Source organism: Nannobrachium achirus (assembly GCF_963921795.1).
Source record: "Nannobrachium achirus genome assembly, chromosome: 24".
Taxonomy (NCBI): Eukaryota; Metazoa; Chordata; class Actinopteri; order Myctophiformes; family Myctophidae; genus Nannobrachium; species Nannobrachium achirus.
In genome coordinates, this window is record NC_137831.1 from 23,010,416 (window position 1) to 23,035,852 (window position 25,437).

Consider the following 25,437-nt stretch of genomic DNA (forward strand, 5'->3'; position numbering starts at 1 on the left):
TAGCCCATAGCCCATTGTCTTCTACACAAGATATTCGTGTTTTTTGTCCCATATAGCTTCTCCACACCACCATTTACTTTTATTTTAATGCATTATTGTTTTTGTCCATTTTAGGCTAACAGCTGCTGCAGCTGCATCATCACACACCTGTTGAATTTCCTGCATGGCGCCTTTTTGTGCGTGTGCGCGTGTGTGCGTGCGTTCGTGCTGTTTTGTTCGACATGTCATCTGCTTGTGATTGCAATCTGTTTCTGTTCGCGGATGACTCGGCTCTCCTAGTCTCACGGCCGGACTACACCAGAAAACGCGCACATACGCGCGTACTGTCCGTGAAGACGCTCGCGTATGCTTAAACGCTCCAGGCTACACCAAGGAGGGAGTATATGTGAGGAAGACCAGATATTCTGTGTACAAAACGCATACGCGTGCTTAAAAAATAGAACCGATCCTATTTTTAGGGAATGCGTATCCGTGGTTCGCACTATCCGTACGCCTGCATGGTGTAGCCGGCTGAATTGATATACATTGGATCTATCCAAAACGCGCATACGCGCGCGCGCCCCGCATACGCACGCATTCGCACTGACGCGCGCGAAACGGCTTGGTGTAGTCCGGCCGTCAGGCAGATACATATTGCAGGTTGAAAAGGCCCTTAACTGTGAACTAAACATGATCTGCACCTGGCTCAATGACAACACTTTCAATTCACCTAGGTAAAACTGAATGTATCCTCTTTGGATCTAGTCAGAAACTTAGCCTAGTTGAGAACTTCACAATTAAAGTAGGTGACACTGTGATAGAAAGAAAAAAACACATCTGCTACCTGGGTTGCATCCTGGAGGCTAATCTATCCAGTGAAAAAATGACAACCAAGGTAATCAAAAAAGTCAATCAACGAATTTGTTTCTTGCAAAGGGTTGCCCCGCTGATCAATATTAAATCTCGAAAGACACAAGGAGGTGCTCTTATTGGGCCCCTCATTGATTACGGAGTCCTTGTCTGGTATTGCGACGCCCCAGCTGCCTTAAAGTTAAAGCTCCAAACAGCCCAGAACAAACTAATTAGGGTTGTGCTTGGTCTTCCACCTCAGACCCACCTTACCGATCATCACCACGAAAGCGTGGGGTGGCTCAAAGTAGCTGACAGAGTACAGCATCTTGCAATGGGCCTGGTGTACAAGATTCACTACACCTCCAAGATACCCATGTACCTGGCAAACTACTTCTTAAAGGTCAAGGATGTTCACGATCACAACACCAGAGGCAGCGCCACTAATCATCATCAACGTAGATTTAACACTAAACAAGGCGCTAACTCGTTCTCCTGCTATACCATCAACATGTGGAACGCCCTTCCACAAACCTTAAAGGAGAGCAAATCCCTAGCCTCCTTCAAAATTGGTATGAAAAGTCACCTTCAGACAGCTGCTACCCGCGACTTGTAAATAGACTAAGCCCCCATGCCCCCCCCCCCTTTTCTTTTTTTTATGCCTTTGTATTTGATGTTATGTTTTTGAAACTGATATTATCCTAGATAAAGTACTATGTTCTATCCGTCTGTCTTTCAATGTTATATGAGATACTTAAAGTGTGGTTCCTGTGGAAATAAGCCTCGGCTTTCTAGGATCTCCTTTTAGTTGACCTTGTACCAGTGATTTGTACTGTCATGAAACTGTACTTTTTTCTATTGCAAACTTCTAATAAATTCTTCAATCAATCAATCAATTGTTTACAATACATTATTTTGAATGATCCTCAGAACTCGATTATTGTAGCCGTAATTTGTAGCCTACCTGCTCTGTTATCATAGAATATTATGAACATTCCTTTAATTCGATTTTTTTTTTTTTAAATGAGGGTCATCAAAGACCTCACACACCCTCATACCAGTATGATCAAACAGGGGATAGGCAACCTTCGGCACTGGTGCCAACATTGGCACAGGGGAGGGTGATCACTGGCACACTGGCATAAGTGTGAGAGAGAGTTTTTTTCTTTTTTCTAAAATAGACACAAATCTCTGAACTCTAACTGGGGAAAGAGTCTGGGAGATAGGTGGGTCCTGAAGTAAAAGAAAATAGTTCAGAACAAAAAGAAAAAGATTGATATGTATATGGAAAATCTAAATCTGGTGGACATCTTATTTCGATGTATGTCATAATTAAAGTTAATGTTGATATGGCACACTATATCAAGAAAATAAAAAATGGCACTTCATGTCAAAAAGGTTGCCGACCCCTGGATCAAACTGTTGCCATCAGGGAAGAGGTATCAGAGCCTCAAAGCTGGCACAAGCAGACTGAAGAACAGTTTCCTCCCCCAGGCTTTAAGACTGAATAAATAAATAAATACATAAATAAATAATAATAAAAATTATATATATATATATATATATATATATATATATATATATATATATATATATATATATTCAACAAATAAAACATATACAAAACTCCATACTCCATATGTCATCAATACAATAACAATATCTGTGTGTGTGTGTGTGTGTGTGTGTGTGTGTGTGTGTGTGTGTGTGTGTGTGTGTGTGTGTGTGTGTGTGTGTGTGTGTGTGTGTGTGTGTGTGCATTTTATTTTGTATTATGGAGCACCCCCAAGCCCAAGTTTTTCAGTGCATGTACATACTTGTGAAAATAAATCTCTTGAATCTCACCAACCTGGACAACCACTCCCACAAGTTTCAATATGACTGCAAAGCCACATGAGGGTTCAAAGTCTGTCTTGTTCTGTGAGGTTTATTGTTGCTCAAAGATCAAATATTGTCAATGTTATACACTAGAAGGTAATAAATGCAGTTAGGGTTAGGGTTAGGGAGCAGTCTTCATTCGCCACATGAAACAGCAGCAGTGGGGGTAAGAAGCTCTGATTTGAATTTAATTTAATTTAGCGTTTTTATATGATGTTAATATGGTAAACAACAATACAATTCTTAAAAGTCCCCAAATAACCATATCTTTTCATAATATTAACCAACTTGCTCATGATTCCACCTGTATTTTTGTATTACAAATACATTGAGAGGTAGAGAGGCATTTATTATTATTTGTTTGAAAACCTACCTACACATGTACTTTACTGTATCAGACATAATGCTGAATAGCCTAGTTCCAGACCCTGAATCGCTAGCCACACCCCTTTAATTTTTTTGTTTGGGCAGTGAAACGAAATGTCAATTCAGGCTGAGTGTCAGGCTAAATGCTGAAAGGATTTATGTTCTAAAATCTGATCAGAATAGATATAATCTTGAAAGAGAGTTGGCAGGGGATCACTCCAATACCGTAGTTGTTGTTATAATATGCTAATATAATAGTCTTAGATTAAAACAAACTGAACAAGGGAATGCTACTAAAACCAATGATAGTTTTATATTTATTCATTTCCAGTTAAGCCTAATTGTATACTTATAACTTAACCCCCATTTTTTTAGCCTGGCAAGGCAACCTCATACTATGCATTCACTCACTCGTTCCTTCCCACAATATGAGTCTGGACTTTGGGCAGTGGGCGGGAGTATTTGCCTTGACAGACAGACTCCTCTAATCAATCAGCTTAGCAACACATCTGTCATCACAGTGCAGCCAGTCGGGCCATAAATTATAACTCCTGTAGAGTGCTTTTATTTGGAAGACGTTTTCTCTCAACGTCTTCAAAATACAACTGCCCTACAGGAGTTATAATTTATGTCTACAGCCAGTCGGAAGAATGGCAAACAAACACGTCTTTTCGGCCGATGAACTCTGCTAGCGCATACTCCTGTTCCTTTTTAATTGTTGTAATTGATTCCAACTCTGAAATACCTTCACTTATCGCTAGTTTTATCGTTTCAGCGTTTACTGTTACACTTGTTGTTCTGAAAATGCCTCAGCATGCATCTACGTCACCATCTACACATGGACCAAACAGGGGAAGCTTTTCACTTGTTGTGCGGACAGCAGTTGAAACGCAGTCACTGATTGGCCCCGATCAGAAAATGATCTAAGAAATGCCATAAATGTAATAATTCACTAGTTTGGGTGCCGAGCAAACGTTTAAAAGATCTTTTGGGTCTTGATATAAAAGGTTTGGGAACCACTGGTTTAGTCCATAATTCACTAAGAAAGACCAAGCCTTCAACAAAGATTTATGCTTATTTATTGAAAGAATGTTTACAGGCATGTCACATGCGTGGCTTGATGTGTCTTGGTCCAACCTCCTGAACTTCAGATGGATAATATATGTGTTTTCCTCTTTCATTTCCAGGCACCACTGAAAACGCTCCGAGCTGAGAATTATACTTCTGGGATATAACGTTTTAGGAAAGAGTTAATTGGGGAAAAACATCCTGGGCACAGAGGAGTTTGGTTAGAGAGAACAGCTCAGTGTGGGAAGAGACGGGTTACTGTGGTCGACACTCTAGGATGGTGGTGAAGTCTACCTCTAAACAGGTTATACCTGGTGGTAAACCTGATGTTTGTAAATCAGCAAAGGAGCACATGCAGCTTTTCAGTGACAGAGTGAAGAGTGCTATGATATGTGGAGTCAGACTAGGAGATAAAATTGGGCAGAACATTGAGAGTGAAGGAGAGGCCCTCCAGAGGGTTGTTGATGATAAATGTGGGAACAGGTCCCCTGTCTTCAAAAAAAATAACAGGGGTGATGACACTCAGGTCACAGAGCTGTTGGTGAATATAGAGGAGGTAGTGGCAGGAAACGGAGGAGATCTTTATGAAGCAGAAAGTCCTCCAACACCATCACTGCCACTCAGGAAGTCCAACAGTTAATACATTCCACCAGACTGTGAGTATCCAACACATGGTAATTTATAGAACACAATGCTAACATGAAAATGATTATCAGATATGGTAGATTAGAATCTATAGGCCTATAGGATAACACTTTTCGTTTATGATATTCATGTTGGTGCTTCTGATTTGGAAGTTCTGAATCTGAATGTTGTTTTACTACACAATGCACATGATGTACAAACATATTTCAGCAACAATTATTCTAGTTGCTTCAGTTTTAAAAACTAGTTTTAGTACAATCTGCTCACTTGCAACCAGGCTGTTCCTCCGGTAGGTCACAACCTTGTCAAAACACGTGTGAAATATTAAATCTCATTTTGTATCATATTCCAGTGAGTGAGGATGACTTATGCAGATGGTCTTTGAGATCTTCCCTCTCTGGAAGCAGTTCTGTGTTCTATGGATCAGTGACATCCATATCCACCTCAAATAAGAGTTCTGGGTACGGCTCCCTGAGGTCCATCTCTGAGTCTGTGGGAAGCTCAGAACGAAGACAGAGGATGAATTTACCAGGATTCTTCAGAAAAAGACTATCTGCAGATTGGACAATGTGAAAAAAGTCTAAAAATCAGCGTCCACAATGGGAACTCTTTCTTGGTCATAATACTATTCTGTGCCATTTCAGCCTTTTTTCTTTTTTTCTTTTTTAAGTATTTATTTTTACAGGATTAAAAATAAAATCTATAAAGGGACATGTTCAGCTGTCAAAAAAATATATCTGTCCAGCTTAATTAATTATATCCTAAAATTATGACCAAATCACACATGAATGGGACAAACTGTCAATCAATCAATCAATGTAACAGAGGGGACATTTTATACTAAAGATTACTCCTCATTTAATGAAGAAGTTGGTGGTAGCACATTGGCAACACTGAGTAAGATTTTTTTATATATTTATCAACCATATTTTCAGAATTGTGAAAATGTATCCATTTCCTCTATAGTTAAGTATAACAAGGTGGACATGTTATGCTTTACCACAACAGTAATAATACAACCTAAAACATTGATAAAAAGGAAAATTAACTTACACTTCTTATGGTATATGGTTTCCTATCAAAAATATATGCTACTTTCTTAAGTCATGTGCATAGATGAATATTCAGGGTACATTTGCATCAGCGGACAGTCAACCGAGGGTCACACATTAATTTCAAGATTTTGTTTTACCAGTAAGACTCCCTAATCGGGAGATAAGCGACCGTCAGGTCACATGTATACACAGAGAGGGCTGTAAGTGGCATTGGTTTGCATCCGTTGTGGAGCAGCAGGAGTCAGTGGTCCCCGGGAATTCCCCGTGAGGCGCCCCGTTGGGGTGGTCATTTGGTGATTATGAGTTACGGCATTTAATGTGAGCTGCAGTGGAGGGGGTCCTCCACTGGGGGCGCCACCAGTTTTGCATCCGTTCTGGAGCAGCAGGAGTCGTGGTCCCCAGGAATTCCCCGTGAGCAGCCCCGTTGGTGTGGTCATTTGGCCATTTTTGCACATGTGGTCATTGTTTACATCTGTGGGTCCCCCAGGGACCTGGGGGTCCCTGGAGGTCCGGGGGTCCTTGGAGGTTGTAGTTTGGCAGGCAAGGAGCGTGTGTGCAAAATTTGGCATGGATGGGGCCAACGGGTGCGGAGATATGAGCAGGGCAATAGTGTGACGTGTGAGGTGTGACAGACAGAGGGACAGACAGACAGACAGACAGACAGACTGACAGTTTGTGCAGGCTGTGATAGTAAGTGCGACCTGACGGTCGCAATAAAAAAAAAAAGCATCTCATATGTCAGCAATAAAATATGATTCTATTTTGTGTGATTTTCTTTACATATTTAGGCCTACTGAATGGAGACAATGCTAGTTATACTTTTTAATTTAAATACAGAAATAAAACATTTTACTTGGGGACATACTTTCACAAATACCATGTCCTCGATCTCCGCTCTACACAAATGAATTGATTAATGGGGACGTGTTAGAGATAAAACACATTTGTTGCTATAGGTCATTGCTTGTGTCAAATAAGTGGTTGCTCCATTGATATGGTAAAACAGAAATTAGGGTGCGCTGAAGGATAATTGGCTCGGCCATTGGCTCGGCCAGTTTCCAAGACTGACTCTATTTTAGAACTCGAATTCACATTATCTACAGTAGCTAGTTTTTTATATTCCTGTAATTATTAACCACAGACCGAGCCATTGTTCTCTTGTGCACAAGGATATTAACACTAACAGGTGTCAACATAATAATCATTCAATCAATATCAATACCTTCTGTAGGAGCCAGAATGACTAAGGCCGGCTTTACACTGCCACTGAAATCTAGCCTGAATCAGATCTGAGTCACTTCAAAAGTGGAATCCGATTTTTTTTTAAATAGTCTAAATCCAAACATGTCACATTCAGGTCACATGAAATCCGATTTTGAAAAACCACATCCAGAGGTAGTTTCAAATCCGATCCATATCGGATCTGAGGACATCTGACACAGTCTGAAAGCAGCAACCACATCCACCCCATTGAGTTATATGCAGGTCACATACAAGCCACTTCAAAGTGGCCAAGCGTCACCGAGCGCGGCTGTAAATTACATCATTACAGAGCGCGAGTATTTACTATTTGATTACAGCGGACTGAGCACATGAGAAAAACAAAAGAGAAGTGAGAAAACACGTGAGCTAAACAGTGAAAACGAGAGAGAAGAGCGAAACACAAGAGTAAAGAAAAGAAGAGAGAAAAACAATATTAACGTGTGTTTACTATGGTCTATTATGTCGCATTTCCTGAACGTAATCAGAACGTAATCAACCAGCGTCGCCGTAGTGACGTAACGCCATGACGCCTACGTCGTTACCACGGTAACCAAATCATGCATGTCTCCGCAGAGCAGCTTTGGGCTAACGCTGTCTGAATGCACAGATCAGATCTGTGTCACTTGCAAATGCTGTGTGAAAACTCTGGCCAAAAGATCAGATTTGAAACCAAATCGGATTTGGGCTGGATTGGACTGCAGTGTAAAGCCGGCCTTAAGGTCTGGTGTTTTATTATTGACATGAATAGATGCACCTTTGATTGACAGCTTGGGCACTGCACTGGTGGTGGGCGTGGGCACCGTAGATGGGGCGCTGCCACGTTGATTACTATGGCGTTCACCTGGGCACCAGTAGTTTGGGGAATGTGGACGGAGAGGGGGTGAGCGTGGGAGCGACAATTTCTGTTGACCGCATCAAACGTAAAATAACATCAACGGTAGTATAATAGTGTGCTGGGAACTGTTATACTTTTTCTGTTTTGTAAGAATTAAATGGTCAAACGCGATGCCTGCTGTGGACCTGAATTCTTTTGCGTGCGCGTCATACAAGTGTCTACACTCTCATGTTTAGCTCCTCGCGGCTCTTTTTGAATGGCCTACAGCCACAATACCTTCTGTACATTAAGCCTGTATCTCCATCTCCATCAAATTGGTTATTTTAAATGTTAGATCACTTTCAATTAAGACTTTAATTTTTTAATGTTTTTATTGCTTCTACTGAGCTTTACTTTATGTTTTTTTTACAAAGACAGTTAAAACATGGGGATGGGAGTAGAAGTTTAGAATTATGCTCTCTCTAATGAGTGATTTAGTTCATCCAGATTAAGTGGTCAAGGTGTAGCTTTAGTAATATGTTTAATGCTGCAGCATCCTACTAATAAAGGAGCAAACTCACACTCTAACTCACTCACACACTCACGCTCTCACGCTCTAACGCTCACGCTTATCTACGTTTATCTATTCACTCGCTTCAGCAACTGATCCCAAAGTTCACATGGTATTGGCCATTAGCATTATACCAACGGTGACGGAGCCCGAATTTCATTTCTCCCAAATTAAAGCTGTTTATTAGCGTTTTCTTAACCACTTCTGTTGAACTCTGCTGTCTGTTGCCAGGGTTATGGTCCGTTCCTCCAGGCCATGGGATCTGTAGCCCCACACACCTCTCTCTCTCTCTCTCTCTCTCTCACACACACACACTTTCACCGGGTGCGTTTGATGTGTCTCATCTTCCAACGGGTATGAAAAAACTATGTGAAGCAAGCACATACATACATAGGCTACATTCACCTAAATTTGCTGTTACACTCTGCACATATTTTGGAGCACATATCTTCGAACGGGTAAGGTCTAGTTAGAAATAATTCAGTGAATGTGTGTGTGTGTGTGTGTGTGTGCGTGTGTGTGTGTGTGTGTGTGTGTGTGTGTGTGCGTGCGTACGTGCTTGTGTGTGGTTTTCTTTCTTTCTTATTCTTTCCTATTGTAATGATGTACTTATTCTTTTCATAAAAACTGAAAGGTCAATGTTTCTGCCCGATCAGAGACACATTACTTCCATCAATTATAAAATTAGTTAAACTAGCCCTTACCCGTTCAAAGATATGAGCTCCGAAATGATGTGCAGTGTGTGGGTTATGGGATGTGCACTGTGCACACAGTATATGAGGGATGGAAAGTAACTTTAACTGGTGCTTGCCTGCTAATATGTAGGAGCAACAATGTAAGAAATACCCGTTCCATTTAACGGCTACAGAGATACTGTGTACCGATCTGCATGATTTTTGGACAACATCTGTAACAGGGCCAGAACCCCCCCCCCCCCCCCCCCCCCCCGCCCGCCTGCACCCACACACACACTCCCCCCCCCCCCCCCCCCCCCCCCCCCGTGTGTGTGTGTGTGTGTGTGTGTGTGTGTGTGTGTGTGTGTGTGTGTGTGTGATTGTGCATGGCCTGAACAACAGCGCCCCTCCCTTAACATGTGTGGTCACAAAAGGTACTGTAGGCTAAATAGATATAGATACACCATCAAAATGCTAATATACAGCATATGATTTGTGAAAGTGACAAACGGGCTTCACAGTTATGTCAGGTGTGTTCATATGCTAATGGTGATGCGATTTCAGATCAATTCCTCCAGCCACTGAGGAGAAACGCTGTGACAGACACTCAGACACTCAGACAGACAGACAGACAGACAGACAGACAGACAGACAGACAGACAGACAGACAGACAGACAGACAGACAGACAGTCACTCACTCACTCACTCACTCACTCACTCACTCACTCACTCACTCAGACAGACAGACAGACAGACATTCGCAAAATTATATGTTTGATATTTTTTTTAAAAAAGTACAAAACAGTGGTTCTCAAAGTGTGGTTCAAGCACCCACAGGACACACAGGGTTCATTGAGGGGGTTCAAAATGGACCCTCAATCACAGGTCTGTGCAGCTGAGAGTGTACACATGGAACCATATGGGTTCACAGGTCCATTTGGTTCCATTTGTACACTCACAGACTGGGTTATGGGAGTCCTTCAAATGAAAAAGCTTGAGAACCACTTGTATAAAACATTATGTGCCAGTGCCAGGCTCTCGTGTATCTCCGTCAGCACTCGTTTCCCATCGTGTGAGCAACTCGGGTCTCGTCGTGTATCTCCGCGGAACGCCCCCTCGGCTCCTCGTCGTGTATCTCCGGCGGTCGCTCGGGCCCGCTCAGAGGCACACAGCCCAGATCAGGGGCTGATGATAATTTGTGTGTCGTCGACGTCTATCCCTCGTCCTCCTCTCCGTGTTGTTGTTCTCGGTGACGCGACGGAGGTGTAGCCTGACGCGCTCTCTTACGTGTCGGCCTGAATAAAAGTGGAGCTCCGGAGGAGACCCGGGAGTGACGAAGCGAGTCCGTGTCGGTAAGAGGATACACGTCGTCATCCCATCCCCATGTTTTTGCTAAAAGGGAAACAGAAGGCTGTCGCTGCGAGTAGAAGACGGCACAAAAAAGATATCCGCACACAAGAAGCTAACAAAGAGGGGAATCATGGCGGCCCAGTGTTGCAGACTAACTAACACAGAGAAATGAGTCAGTGGGTCTCTCTCTCTCTCTCACTGCAACGAGACTGAGACTTAAAAAAGAAGAAAGAATAATAATAAATAATGTGGGATCGGGGGTTGAAAATTGTTCCCCTTTCTCCTTCATTTAAATGTATAAATTCGCAAAGTGAAAGAAATTATCTACTTGTTTTGTTTTAGCTTATAACTTTGTAAACTTTTTTTTGCGCCCTATGTAAAGATATTCAAGCGCCAACCTGCCCAAAGCAGCAGTGGTGTAAAGTAACTAAGTACGTTTACTCAAGCAAGTACTGTACTTATAAGTACAGTTTTGAGATACTTTTTTCCTCACTGGAGTGTTTCCGAATTTCAATACTTTTACTTCTACTCCACTACATCTCGGATCCAAATATTGTACTTTTACTCCACTATACCTTTATTTGACAACTTAAGTTACTACTTTGTAGATTTTGATTATTATTATTACAAAACATACACAAACAATTCAGCCCTATGCCTATATACATTACGACCATTTGAAAATAGCAGATCTACAAGCTTGTAGTACATTGTAAACTTTAAATAGGACATTCTGCATAATGAGTACCCCAATATTTCTATACTTTTACTCAAGTAAATTTAGAGTTCAGGGCTTCTACTTCTGCATTGCAGTATTGATACTTTTACTTAGTACAATATTTGAGTACTTTTCCCACCACATTTCCCTCCATACGTTTATACGTTTAAAAATATTTATTTAGATTTTTAGGGGCAATCTACAATGGTGTATAAAATAAAAGCTTTTCAACAGAATGAAATGTCGTGGACACTTGTTTAAAAGCTCATTCTGTGGGAGACTTTCTTCTCGCCCCCAGTTAAAAGTATTACGTCATTTTTGTCGTCGACACCCTTTTTCCATTTGCAAATACGTCATGTTATTTTATTTAGTTCAGTCATTGTAATTTATATCTAAGCCTTGGCCGACACACACACGCCGCCTTGTCATAAATTCGCCATGAATATGTGTTTGGATATTTTGTCCCAAGTTAAATTTGAAGCGTATTTCTATTGTACCCCCAGTGCTAGCTCACTAGCCTCAGTTAGCTACTGTAATGTATGTTAGCAATGGTGTTAGCCTGCTAACTAGCCTCAGTTCAGTTTAACCTCGCATCACGGTCTTCGTTTACTAAACGGGCCGTTTGATCCGGTCGGGAGCGGAAGATCTCCTACGTTTTTCTGTAGTCCAAAACGGACTACACTTTGGCCGGAAACAACGACCGGAAACAGTTTCAACCCAGTTAGCGCATGCGCAAGTAGTTAGCCATGTAGTTAGCGCATGCGCAAGTACGGGTTAAAACTGTTTCCGGCCAAAGTGTAGTCCGTTTTGGACTACAGAAAAACGTAGGAGATCTTCCGCTCCCGACCGGATCAAAAGCCCGAAATTGGAAGCCAGCCCAGGCTAGTTCAGTTAGCTACTGTAATGTACTGATTTTGTTAGCAATGGCATTAGCTTGCTAACTAGCCCCAGTTAGCTACTGCTATGTATTGATTTAGTTAGCAATGGCATTAGCTTGCTTACTAGCCTCGGTTAGCTACTGTAATGTATTGATTTACTTTAGTTAGCAATGGCATTAGCTCACTAGTTCCTACTGTATCGTGTGGATTTAGCTAGCTTCAGTTAGCATGCTGTGCTACTGCACTCTGTAGTACTGCATTGGTTCTCAAAGTGGGGTCCGGGGACCCCCTGGGGTCCTTGAGGGAGTGCCACGGGGTCCCCAGCTAAATGATGGTTAGGAACCAAATGGACCCTTATTGGTCTGTAACCCAGAGAGTGTACAAAATGGTCCATTTGCACCCTCTCAGTTAAATTAACATAGATTTTACAACAGATTGGGGAGATGTAAATGCCATTAAATGGGGATCCGTAGCTTATTGCATGTCAAACTGGGGGTCCTTGGTCCCTGGTATATCTTTTCAAATGGGGGTCCGCAGGCTAATAAGTGTCAATTTGGGGGTCCTTGACATGACAAACTTTGAGAAGCACTTCTGTTCTTTACAGATTTAACTAGTTGGCATGTACAGTACTTGGCACCTTAAAGGAGTAGTTCACCCCCAAAATGACTTTTTTTCTATTGATTACTCAGGCCATGGAGAGTAGAGTTCAATAATATTTTTTGTTTTTTGTCACATTCCTAAGACAAAAATGTGATAACAATAAATTTACCCCCATTGATTCCGGATGGTGACCCGTTTCGAAACGGGTCACCATCCGGAATCAATGGGGGTAAATTTACTCGAATCAAAATTTTGTTTTAGGAATGTGACAAAAACCAAAAAATATTATTGAACTCTACTCTCCACTCTGGCCTGAGTAATCAATAGAAAAAAAGTCATTTTGGGGGTGAACTACTCCTTAAACAATTGCATGCTCTCTGTACATTGTACAGCCATGGAGTTAGCTTGTCATAGTTGGCTTTAGCTTGCTGCTGCAGGCCTACTGTACGGATTTAACTAGTTAGCAATGCATGTTTGTTCTGTAGCAATGGCATTCATGCTGCTTCCTACTGTACAGGCATGGGGTTAGCCGATAGATAGCTGTAGCTTGCAGCTGCTGTGCCCAGAATAAGTTCAAATCGAGCAGCAAACATTTCCAAAAGCTGCATGATAAGTATTTTTAAAGCTCTTTGCAAGGCATTTTCTCTTGCCTCTTTGCTTGATTTTGCTACAGTTAAAAGTAGCATTTAGCTCTTTGTCCCAGAAATGGTGTGACAATGAACTACAATAAATGGGCTATTGTTGTTAGCTTGTTGGGCAAAGCCACACCCTCCTATTATTTTGTGGACAGGGGACTTGGTGCTTTAACCATTAGTACACGCTCATGCTGGTTTTGCAATAGTTCTCAAACCTTTTCATATCAAGAACCCCCTATTGTATATTTATTTGTCCAGGAACCCCCATACAAGATTGGAGAAATATTTCAAATGTAGGTCTATTTTTTTTTATTTTTATAGATCTACATGCTATTGTGAGGTTGTAGATCGGCTATTTTTGAGCGGTGGTTAGACCGCTCCTTAGCATGGCCGTGTGTGTATGTGTGTCTCCGTGTCTCCATCCGTGGGGCACACACACACCCTCTCACTCACTCACCGACACACCGACACACACACACACACACACCACCACCACCACCACAGCATGGACACAGGCACACACACACACACACACACACACCACAACCACCGCTCAGTTCACACGGGTGGGATTTTTTCAAATAGTTGTGCGTGTGTGTATATATGGTTATTGGTTATAGTGCTTAAACAGATTTTGATGCCATTTTATCATTTTTTTCTGGGGACCCACACTGGAACGGGTCTCTGGGGAGGGTTCCCCACTTTGAGAACCACTGATTTAATATTTATAAGTGTTCACAATTCTATAAGCACACACACTTATTACAAAGTGTCCTACTCTTTCTAGATATTTAAATTACCATGGAGGCGGGTACCGAAGCACAGCAAAGTAGTGAAGCGGTGGTCTCTGAGTCTGATGCCCAGCAGATTGCCACACAGATACAGGTACATAGGTACACACACTTGCTGCATTACATTTATTTAACCTAAACAAATGTAAAGAACAAAACAATCAACAAATTACAACAAGGAGCACCGAATGTGGAATAATGGAAAGATGATACTTAAATCCTTGGTTACTTTTAGGCATGGGTTTCTTGAGGTTACGGTAAAAATCTGGAGCGTGTGTCAGTCGCCTGGTGCCTTAAAAGCGTTTCCTTTGCTGGTGCCGTGAGATGGTTGAAAATCCTCTGCCTTTCCTAAATGCATATGTATGTATCTATGTTTTTCATGGCTTTGAGTGTGAGTGTGTAATTAATTGCGTTTGGTCGTAGGTGTCTATGGCAGCAGCTCAGATGTCCTCGAGTGGACCAACAGTCACCCTGGTGCAGCTGCCCAACGGTCAGACCGTCCAGGTGCATGGAGTAATCCAGGCCGCACAGCCATCAGTCATCCAGTCCCCACAAATCCAGACTGTACAGGTGCGGGAGAACAAAAAACAAACACCTAGTGTATCTACAGGAGCTGGAAAGTGATTAAATATGCATGTCAGCATAACGTTTTAGTTTAATTGTTGTAGATTATATTCTACTCATCAGGCTCGGTGTGGGAGTAATTTTCAGCCCTGGGATTTTCATCAGACCGGCCCTATGCGAGCGCGCGTAGCGCGTGAGCTTAAAAAAATTTGAGCATTATTTATTAATTAATTGTCAAAATTGAGCATTATTTATTAATTAATTGTCAATTTTTCACTTGAGCACCCCCTCCTCAAAATGAACGGTTCCAACGCCACACTAAAAACGGACCCCAAAAGACTGTGAAAATTGATGACTCATCACTAAACCATCATTTTGAGTGGCCATTTCTTGCCCAATGAATGTTTTTCGTGCAAAACAAATGCTTGCAATGGATTCCGAATAATTAAAAACCCCTAGTTTAATCCCTCACATCCCACTTAAAGCAGATTTTTTTGGGAGTCATTTTTTCCTTTATATTATAGTGTATATAGTAAGTGAAGGTAGGTAGGTCGTTTTCAAAACTTTGCCCTGATGGGATTCCTTGGGACTTTTTTTCTCTCACTAAGGATATAATGAGGATACAGAATCAGTTGAGTTTGCTACTATTGCAATTTGTTTTAGGTTTAGCCTAATTTTGGCCTAAAATTACTGGACTATAAGCATTATGTTTTGGATTGAACTGTTTGAACATAATGCATAGGCTATCCACAAATGTAGGGCCAACTTGCACAAATACTGTACATTAATTACTGTAGGCTACCCACATTACCATTTGCGCATTGGCGTGACATGTTAAGGTAATAAATTAGGATACTCACAAGTTATATTGTGGATACAATACAAGCAGTGGATGCTGTCCCAGCGTCTGGTTTAATAAGACAGGACAGCCTTTTGGGGAAGTTGACATAATTGCTCCTCAGATATATTCCATTCAAGGTAACGTTTTAACGTGTCCAGCTGTCCACATGACATGTTTCATCTGACTGGATGCGACCATAGGATGCGACAGACCAGTGTTGCGTCCATGTTTGTTGTTGCCATCTTAAAATGAGCGTGCATTCTTGTTAATTAGTGGTTGAACAACTTGCCAACTTTACTCACAAATGCTCTCTCGTTTGAAAGGCTCTGTGATGTATTCTAACTAATAACAACTTGTTTTGATAGTCCATCCAAGATTCCAACAACTAAACCGCGCGCCTAGCTCGTATTACAAAGTGAAGCCAATCGGTGTGCAGCGTCACAGCTCACAGGCACAGCGTGATAGAGGGGGCCCATTGAGGGGGGCTTCCGATAGAGTGTCATTCACATATGAGCGTCATTTATTTGGACTGAGATTTACTGGCAGTCGGAGTCCCCCCTGGCAACAGGACATAGGCAGAACTAGCACGTTACAGAAAGGGGGCCCCAATGGGGGTTTCTGATGGACGACGATCATTCGCATTGACGGCCGAGGCCCGTTTCAATTGAAACACTGCAGTGACCTGCAGCGGCCCGCTCGCCGGACTCCCCCTAGCGGCCCAGCGGGGAAATCCCCGGTTTCCCAGACGCTCACGCCGACGGTGCTACTCATTGTGACAGGCTGTTAGAAAACATAGGGAAAGGTGAGCGTTCTGAATTTGTTGCCGTCTTGCTCCGAAAACTAGTGGCGCATCTGCAGGGTGCAGGAAATGTTCTTGAATTTGACTTTTGAAAACCTGGACAAACTCTTGTTGGCTGCATGTTCAGCATTAAAATCTATTATGTCTCCAAGCTAGACATGACATTGTGTTCTGGTTTTCATTGACCTTGTGCAGATTTCGACTGTTGGTGAGAGTGAGGACTCCCAGGAGTCTGTGGACAGCGTGACTGACTGTCAGAAAAGGAGGGAGATTCTGTCCCGACGCCCCTCATACAGGTACATTTTTCCGTCTTGATTTCAATGTCCAGAATGACACAATGATAGCTTTACACAAGGTAATAAACAAGGATGCTATTTCTATGCGATTTGCTTGCTGTTGGTTCTGTGCGACTTTCCCCATTGCAGGAAGATAGGGGTGGGCGATATGGTGATAAATATTGTTGAGACGATACCCTTACGGGTCCATTTGGTTTAATTTGTATACTGTCAGAGTTACATAATTTAAACTTCAAGGGTCAATTTAGACCTCCCAAAGGGAACCCAGAGAGTCCCTGGACCCCACTCTTTGAGGACCACTGGTCTAAATGTTCTGTTTCTCCTTTTTCTTTTAGTTTTTGTGACCTTGTAGGTGGTTGTACTGTTAAGTAACTTGAAAAATAACCATAATACCAACATGAAAAAGAATCGTTATAAGATTGTATATCATGATACAGCTTGGAAAAATATTGTGATATTGTATTTTTCCATATCGCCCACCCCTACAGGAAGATCCTGAACGACCTGTCATCTGACACTCCGGCAGTCCCTTGTATCGAGGAGGAGAAGTCTGAGGACGATTCGGCCCCTGCCATCACTACAGTCACCATGCCTACACCCATCTACCAGACCAGCAGTGGCCAGTACAGTAAGTCACCCAACTAAGCTGTAAGCCCCACTCTGTCAGACTGGTTCCTCAGTTTCAGGGGTCACAATAGAAATCAAAATGCCACAAGTAACTTTTGGCCGGTAGTCGCAGTGGCTTCGCAAATGAAATATATAGTCACTGTCGGGCAGAAACCTTGTATCTCCAAGTTTCACATTTGTACGTTTTTCAGTAAAGTAAAGCCCTGGTTCATCACACAAGACTATTGCGCAAAACTAGTGAAAATAGCTGATCTACAAGCACACAACGCCTCTCTGTGCAAGGCGTTGTGTGCTTATAGATCGGCTATTTTCACTAGTTTAGATCATTTTTAAAACAATAAATACAAAACGAACGGTTTTGGACATACAGTACAAGGTTTCCACCCGACAACAACGTTATTGTACTGTATGTAGGAATGCAAAGTATCTTCTATTTAAGTGTCTCTTTTTCAAATGGGGCCCATGTTATCTACTATGTTATTTAAGTGTATAGTTTTGAGTTGGCATTTTCTTTCATTGTTTTTAAATGACAGGTGTCTCATTTTGAACAAACCATTACATTCTAGCACTGAACCTGCATTATTTTATTTGTTTTGTTCTGTTGTAGTTGCCATAACCCAGGGTGGAGCCATCCAACTGTCCAATAACGGTACAGACGGCATGCAAGGCCTTCAGGCGTTGACCATGGCCAATGCTGCTGGGGCCCAGCCTGGCACCACTATCCTGCAGTACGCTCAGACCAGTGACGGGCAGCAAATACTGGTACCCAGCAACCAGGTTATGGTACAAGGTGGGTGTCTCTTTTTCTATAATATACTGTCGCTACATGCTGTAAAGATATCTAAAGCAGCTTAAAATAGATTATCTACACATTTGTGTTTCTCAGTTTGTGACCTATGGGTTGTAAAGGTTTTTCGCAAGTCAAGAGTGTTGAGAAAACCTTTTATTTCATGGACAATTTAAAAGTCTACATGCAGGGGCGCCTGGTGGCTTAGTGGACCAGGCGTTGCCATTTCGGCGTCGATGCCTGTCGGCGTCGCCGTTTCGATTCCCGATCCGGGCGACCTTTGCCGCATGTCACTCCTTGTCTCTCCCCCATTTCCTGTCAGTCTACTGTCTTATCCAATAAAGGCAAAAAGCCCAAAAACAAATCTTTTATAAAAGAAAAAAAAAAAAAAAAAGTCTACATGCAAGCTACAGTATAAGTTAATATCCCAGTCCCATCGTCTGGAGTGATGCCCACACTGTGATTGCCTGTCAAATTTAGGCCATTAGATATGATTTTATTGGTAGCAGAGAATCAACAATGCTTGCGTTTACATCAACTTTGTGATAATTGACATAGAAAATTAGGGGGAAAGATGGATACCGAAATTGGCTGGAGCGGGGCTTCAACTTACCGTACCTGTTGTTTGTTTCCTTCCCCTAGCGGCTTCTGGAGATGTCCAGGCTTACCAGATCCGTGCGGCTCCCACAAACACCATGACTTCTGGGGTGGTCATGGCTCAGTCCCCGGGACTGCCCACAGGAGGTGGCACTGTAGAGGTGACACGAAAAAGGGAGGTGCGCCTAATGAAAAACAGGTAGTTGGGCAATACACACCAAGCAATGTTGGTATATGCACTGTTGAAGGAAAACTTAACACAGATTATTAAACTCAAATCCCATGGGTCTGATGTGAGGAGATCGCCAAAATAGTGTGGCAAAAACTTTGTCATTTCACCTCATACTTTCTGTATGCTCGATGAAGTGAAATGATTTAGGATGAAAACGGGTTATGTATCCCATTGAAACTCCGAATCGAAGCAGCATGGTTTCTCATCATCTGTTCAGAGGAAAGTTTGTCTAATTATCTTTTTTGTCACACAGGGAAGCTGCCCGAGAGTGCCGCAGGAAGAAGAAGGAGTATGTCAAGTGTCTTGAGAACCGTGTGGCCGTGCTGGAAAACCAGAACAAAACACTCATCGAAGAACTGAAAGCCCTCAAAGACTTGTACTGCCACAAATCAGAATAGAACGGCCACCCACCGTCTGCCTGACCCCGTGTACAGAGACTCAGAATAGAGCTTAAGGACGCAACTCTCCCTTTTTCTACTGGTTTTTTGTTTTGGTTTCTTTTTAAATAAACAAGACTAACAAGTCTGTAAAAAATAACCAGGAATAGAGAAAAGACTGATTGCCCCATGTGAATAATTTGAAACCCTCTGTTGATCATCAATGGCACAGCGGTGTGAAGAACCATCAAGGAGTAAGGGAATTCTTCACCTAAATCATGGTTCTTGTGAGGAGGTGATGGGGCCTGAGGTAGGAGTTGAATTGTATTCACTCCACTGCTAGGAAGCATCCAGTCACTGGTGCCTAGGAACATTTGGCAACATCACCAGCAATGGCGAACCTTCTTTCTCGCCCCCATCGCTCGCAGCCTATGGAAACATTTTTTTTTTAAAGTTTGGCCTCCCCAAGACTCTAGATCATTTTGTGAGGTCACTTTGGAGTGCGACACTCGTAACTGCGCTATTGCATTAACGCCTGTTACCTACTAACACTTTGAACTGTAGATCAGCTGTGTCTCGGATGTTTTATCTTTCTGAGCTATGTTTGGTTTGTAATGTGCTTTCTGCTTGCATAATGCCATTCAGCTCTTTTCTCTTTTCTTTTTTTTTTTTAAATATTTACCAGCCTTGAAAAGATGAGAACAAAAGAAATATTTTGTTGGGGTGGAAAATGTTTTTCTTTTTAAATGTAGCTTTAAACATGTTTAATGGCAGGTGTTTAGAGCTAACACAATTGTGGATTTGATCCACTATGGAACTCAGAAACCATTCGAAATGTTGGACTCTGGCTTGCACAATTTTTTGTTTTTTAATTTTATATATTTTACTGGAGGCAATGGGGTATCTTGAATCAAGGGTTGGGTTCAGATGAGTCTGCCCATTCAGCCTTTAGTCTTTGTACACAATGAAAGTAAATCCATCAGCCACATAGTTCTAATCAAATTTTGGGGACAAACCATCATAGCTGAAAATGTACGTTGCGTATTAGAGTATGCTGCCTTTGGTGAAAGGCAGGGGTAACACAGAAAATAGCTTGTGATTGTATTGTTCTGAAGCTGAACGCTGCAAAGTTGGTAATGGAATGCTGTGGATGCCTGGAAAGATTACTATCCTAATTCTGATTTACATTTATGCAGAGTGACACATGCACTTTCGTGGCATATACAATCCTACTTCATTTCACCTGATTTGACAGCTTCATCTCATGCACCCATGACAAGATGAGTAGTCGAAATCTACCAAATAGACGGTTGGCTAGGATCAGCAAGAGTTGGTTGGGGGAGGGGGAGACATCTCCCAAAGGCTGTAGTCGGATCCCACAGCATAGCTTGTGAGTCCGATTTGACACTTTAAGACTTTTAAGTCTTGTTGATTTTATGTAAGACATTTGGGGAACTGGGAATTACGCAATATCTGTTAATTTCCTAAGCCATCACTATGCATTTGATAAAGCTGTTAAATTTGTTTAGAATTGCAAGATTTATGAAAACTTGCCAATACTGCTTTGTTACAGGACACCTATAAAATAAGTGCTGCCAGTAGTTTAATGGTTTGAATGGCCACCTGACTGACAGCACAGCAGTTATGGATATACATGTAGTTCTGTTCATGACTTAATTACATAATGCCATAATGTATTCTTTTTTTTATTATATAATCTGTCATAGTAGCCTTTTTAAAAAAAAGAGGAAAAAAGAAACTAAAAAACATTAAGTTGCTATTTTCATTTGTTTTGTATTCATTGTATTTCTAAATGTCAGCACCACCTTGTATGACAAGAGCAAATCATATTAGAGCTATCTCTTCAAATATTACATTTTTTGGCAGCTGTTAATAAATGTGATTCTGGTAATCGTTGTCTGAATATTTTTGAAAGCGGTATTGCCTAGTCTGCATTAGGGCTGGACAATATATCTATATTGTGATGGGACTAGATATTGTCTGGAATTTGATATTGTAATATATGATATGATATGGCTTAAGTGTCATTTCCTGGTTTTAAAGGCTGCGTTTCAGTCAAATATTTTCTGAACGTACCGGACTGTTCTAGCTGTTTTGACCTTGTATTTATATAGGCATTACTGATGATTATCAAAACAATCTCATGAAAATTAATGTATCAATATTGCCCAGCCCTACTCTGCATGAGACATCACAGAGCTGAGCATTCAGTTAAACTTGTGGTTAAAAATCACTTGTGAAAAAGTGTTTAATTAAAATGTTTTAATTATAAAGGTTAGTTCTTCTGAACAATAAAAAAGCATAAAAACATGTTTAGGCCTTTATGGGATAGGAAGACTTTGAATTCTCCCCCTAACATATGAACACGTTCCAACACTGCATTTATCAAACGCTGCAGCTCTCCAATGCTTTTTTTCCCCCCTTTGGCAGCATTATGTTGATGGTTCTTGAGGCTAGGCCATTCTAATTATTGGTAATGAATAACCATTTGAATACATAGTTTCGTTCCATTGATGCAGGTATGTACTCAAATGGGTGATGCAGGTATGTACTCAAATGGTAAATATTAAATGTTAAAGAGACTGCATTGAGTCAATCATTTTAACATAATGCAATACAGTATATGTTTCATATTGGTGCATATCAAACAACTGGCAAGATATAAATTCATTTAAAATTGATACTGCATTGATTGAAGTGGATTGTTTTATGAACTAATCTTCAATGTAACCTCAGAGCTGTAAAAAAGAAAAGAAGAAAGAAAAGTCAACATTTTGTTACATAAATGTCTTGTGTGTGAAGCACGGGCCTAGGTCTTCTGGTCTGGCAAATAGCCTATTATAAAGCAATCTGTTAGGTCTACCAAAATCATTAGGTTTTAGCAAAATAATTCAGAACTAGATGTTTCAATTGAATCGTCCAATGTGTGGCCCTTCACTGACTTTAATGAAGTCAGTAGGGCCTTCTGGAAAGAAATGCTGGCCACCCATGCCATAGAGTCGGTTAGAAAATAATGCAAATTCAAATGAATTTCAGTCTTCTGCCATAATCATGGATCAAATGGGCATAACGGATATCTCAGTACAGTACTTAAAGATCCCTCCCGGAAGGCAGCTTCCCGGCTTTATAGATGTGAATGTCCCTCTGACTCTCATAGTAGACCTCCTCGACTGTGAAGCGCCGCTTTAGCATGTCCAGGAACTTGGTGTCCCGTTCGTAGCGGATCTTGCACGCGAGCAGCACCACGGAGGTGTCTGAGCACAGGTGCTGCATTGTGCGCAGCAACGCTGTGAAGGTGTCCTCCAGGTAGACGATATCCGCCCCCAGCACCAGATCGAATCCCCCCGCTGGGTACCGCGACAGATCCTGGCCCCACGTCAGTTCGGACACCACCACTGATCCCTGGTGATCCGGGCGCACGTTTGCCTTCACGTTGGCGCTGAGGAGCTCCAGGGCAGGTTCCCGATCAGTGATGGTCACGTTGGCACCTGGAAGGGATGTGTGCATGCAAATTACATGTCTTATCGGTGCAGGGATGTCAAATCAAGTAAAGACTAATCTACTTAAAGCAAAGTGATGAAAACACTGTGATGAAATGCAGTATATTTATTTACCCAGCAGAGCTGCCACAATGCCCACCAGTCCAGTGCCAGCTCCAAGTTCAATGGCCGTCTTACCCTTGATCTGGATCTGCGCCAGCTCTAGGTACATACACATAACAACTGCCTGGTGAATGAAAACATGTAGCACAATTAATGCATTAAATCAGGTCATTGTAAAATACTCACCAAACAAGAGGAAGGAGCAGCTTTCATTTCAATAACGTTGAACGCATGAACTATAAATGCATAGTTCATGCTTAATTCGTAAATGTAGCCTACTAATGGGGCACCTGTGCAATGTTTGTTTCTCAATGTAGGGTCCAGAACCACCCCCATGTCACCTTATCAAATGGGGGTCTGTGCAGTGGGTCTCAAACTTTTTCAAGTCAAGGACCTTCTGAAAAGGTTTTGTTGCAGGGACCACCAGAATAGAAGATTAGGTTAAACAAATATTTTCAAATATCTATTAAAAAATACATTAATTACCTTTGCAGGGGACCCCCTGGAACCCCCCTATCCCAATGACCCTTGCCATAGTGGTCCCCGGACCCCACTTTGAGAACAATGTAGTGTGTAGTGTGTGTAGTGGGGTGTCCTTGAAATGAGAAAAGGTTGAGAAGGGAACCGATGGAGAACCACTAGTTGCCAATCCATTACAATACTGTAACTGCCTATTAAATAATATTATAATATTATAGACAAACCCAACCACATTATGCTGTGTATGTGTGTGTGTGACTGACTGACTGACTGACTGACTCACTCACTCACCGCATCCCAGACCACTGCTGCCACCCCGTGCTTGTTCCAGTCCTGGGTGAGGCTGATGTTCTGGTTGACAAAAGTAAACTGTGCAGATGAGTTATGAAGTTTAGACAGTAGAGGAACGGCATGTTCAACGTATGGGACCAGAGCCATGCTGTAAACACTGACTGAGTGACACAACGCGCTGTGGATGTGATCATAAATTCACACTCTCATCATCATCATGTTGACATATTACTACAGACATGCGCTCTCTCGATGCGCTGTAAAACTGTGCTAAAAAGCGCTCGTTCTAATATCGCAGGACAGAACGGGAGGGCGGCGTTTCCCTTGTTATAGGAATGGGGAACCGTTGAAGTCTGCCCTGTCTGTGCTCTCGCTGTGTCGTAAGTCTTCCTAACTTAGAGTTACGGAACCATTGCTGTATTGACTTTGACCTCTAAGGAACTATTGCTGTTTTGACTTTGACCTCTAAGGACCTTCCAGGAAGAGTGCTCATGTGCGCCTTGCGGTGACACGCTTCCTAGTTTCTTCTTTTTTTCGCACTGATTTTTGACACTGCACTATTAGGTTGTTAGTGTTTAGTGGAGGCTCTAAGCCCTAAAAATAAGCTGTTAACTTCAAGTCATGATGCAAAGGTCCCCTTTGGTATGGAAGTACCTTAGGGCCATAGGAAAGAATTTATCCAAAGAGACAAGTTAGATCACCCTTCATCTTCTATTTATAGCCATTTAAAAAATGGCCGCCGACAATAATCCCCAATACACCAGACCCCATATCTTTGCTTCTGTTAGAGCTATAATAATAATATTGGTGTCAAAGTGTACATTTTTGGGGTCTAGGAACTCAACTAAACAGGTGTCAATGCAAAAAAAACGATACTTCACTAATTAACATGACAGCGGGGGGTAAAATATGCAAATTTCATGAAAAATAACACGTTTTAACAGGGTAACTTACCCCCTCACCCCTCCCCCTAAACTTTGATTCACTTTTCCTTTGGTATGGAAGTACCTTAGGGCCATAGGAAACAATTTATCCAAAGAGACAATTTAGATCACTCTTCATTTTCTATCTATAGCCATTTTAAAAATGGCCGCCGACAATAAACCACTATTACACCAGACCCCAACTTTGCTTCTGTTAGAGCTATAATAATAATATTGGTGTCAAAGTGTACATTTTTGGGGTCTAGGAATTCAACTAAACAGGTTTCAATGCAAAAAACCCAATACTTCACTAATTAACATAACAGCGGGGGGTAAAATATGCAAATTTCATGAAAAAAGAATACGTTTTAACAGGGTAACTTACCCCCCCACCCCTCCCCCTAAACTTTGATTCAATTTTCCTTTGGTATGGAAGTACCTTGTGGCCATAGGAAACAATTTATCCAAAGAGACAAGTTAGATCACCCTTCATTTTCTATCTATAGCCATTTTAAAAATGGCCGCCAACAATAAACCACTATTACACCATACCCCAACTGCAACATTGCTTCTGTTAGAGCTATAATAATAATATTGGTGTCAAAGTGTACATTTTTGGGGTCTAGGAATTCAACTAAACAGGTTTCAATGAAAAAAACAATATGTTTCAACAGGAGTAAAATATGCAAAGAAAAATGAGTTTTAACAGGGTAATGTTCCTTTTTCTCCCCCTTTGGCAATGAAGTAGGCTACCTTAGGGTAATAGGAAAGAAATTATCCAAAGAGATTAGATCACCCTTCATTTCTGAAATATACACGTTTTTTTTTTAAATGGCAGCCATCATTTACACTTACAGCAATACAA

The 25,437-nt window shown here is 41.7% G+C and overlaps 2 protein-coding genes across 2 annotated transcripts; one reads left to right on the forward strand and one right to left on the reverse strand.

Moving 5' to 3' along the window:
- The first annotated feature begins 10,478 nt into the window (after positions 1 to 10,478).
- Positions 10,479 to 21,088, forward strand: LOC308280061 (cyclic AMP-responsive element-binding protein 1-like). Its single transcript, XM_080720321.1, has 7 exons — positions 10,479 to 10,515; positions 14,559 to 14,705; positions 16,535 to 16,635; positions 17,124 to 17,263; positions 17,870 to 18,052; positions 18,692 to 18,845; positions 19,132 to 21,088. Exons 2-7 carry the CDS (start codon positions 14,565 to 14,567, stop codon positions 19,274 to 19,276), a joined length of 864 nt encoding a protein of 287 aa, XP_080576447.1. The 5' UTR covers positions 10,479 to 10,515; positions 14,559 to 14,564; the 3' UTR covers positions 19,277 to 21,088.
- Positions 21,089 to 21,529: 441 nt separating this feature from the next.
- On the reverse strand, positions 21,530 to 23,820 carry mettl21a (methyltransferase 21A, HSPA lysine). Its single transcript, XM_080720641.1, has 3 exons — positions 23,650 to 23,820; positions 22,891 to 23,002; positions 21,530 to 22,764 (listed from the first exon to the last, which is right to left on the reverse strand). Exons 1-3 carry the CDS (start codon positions 23,794 to 23,796, stop codon positions 22,367 to 22,369), a joined length of 657 nt encoding a protein of 218 aa, XP_080576767.1. The 5' UTR covers positions 23,797 to 23,820; the 3' UTR covers positions 21,530 to 22,366.
- Positions 23,821 to 25,437: the final 1,617 nt, after the last annotated feature.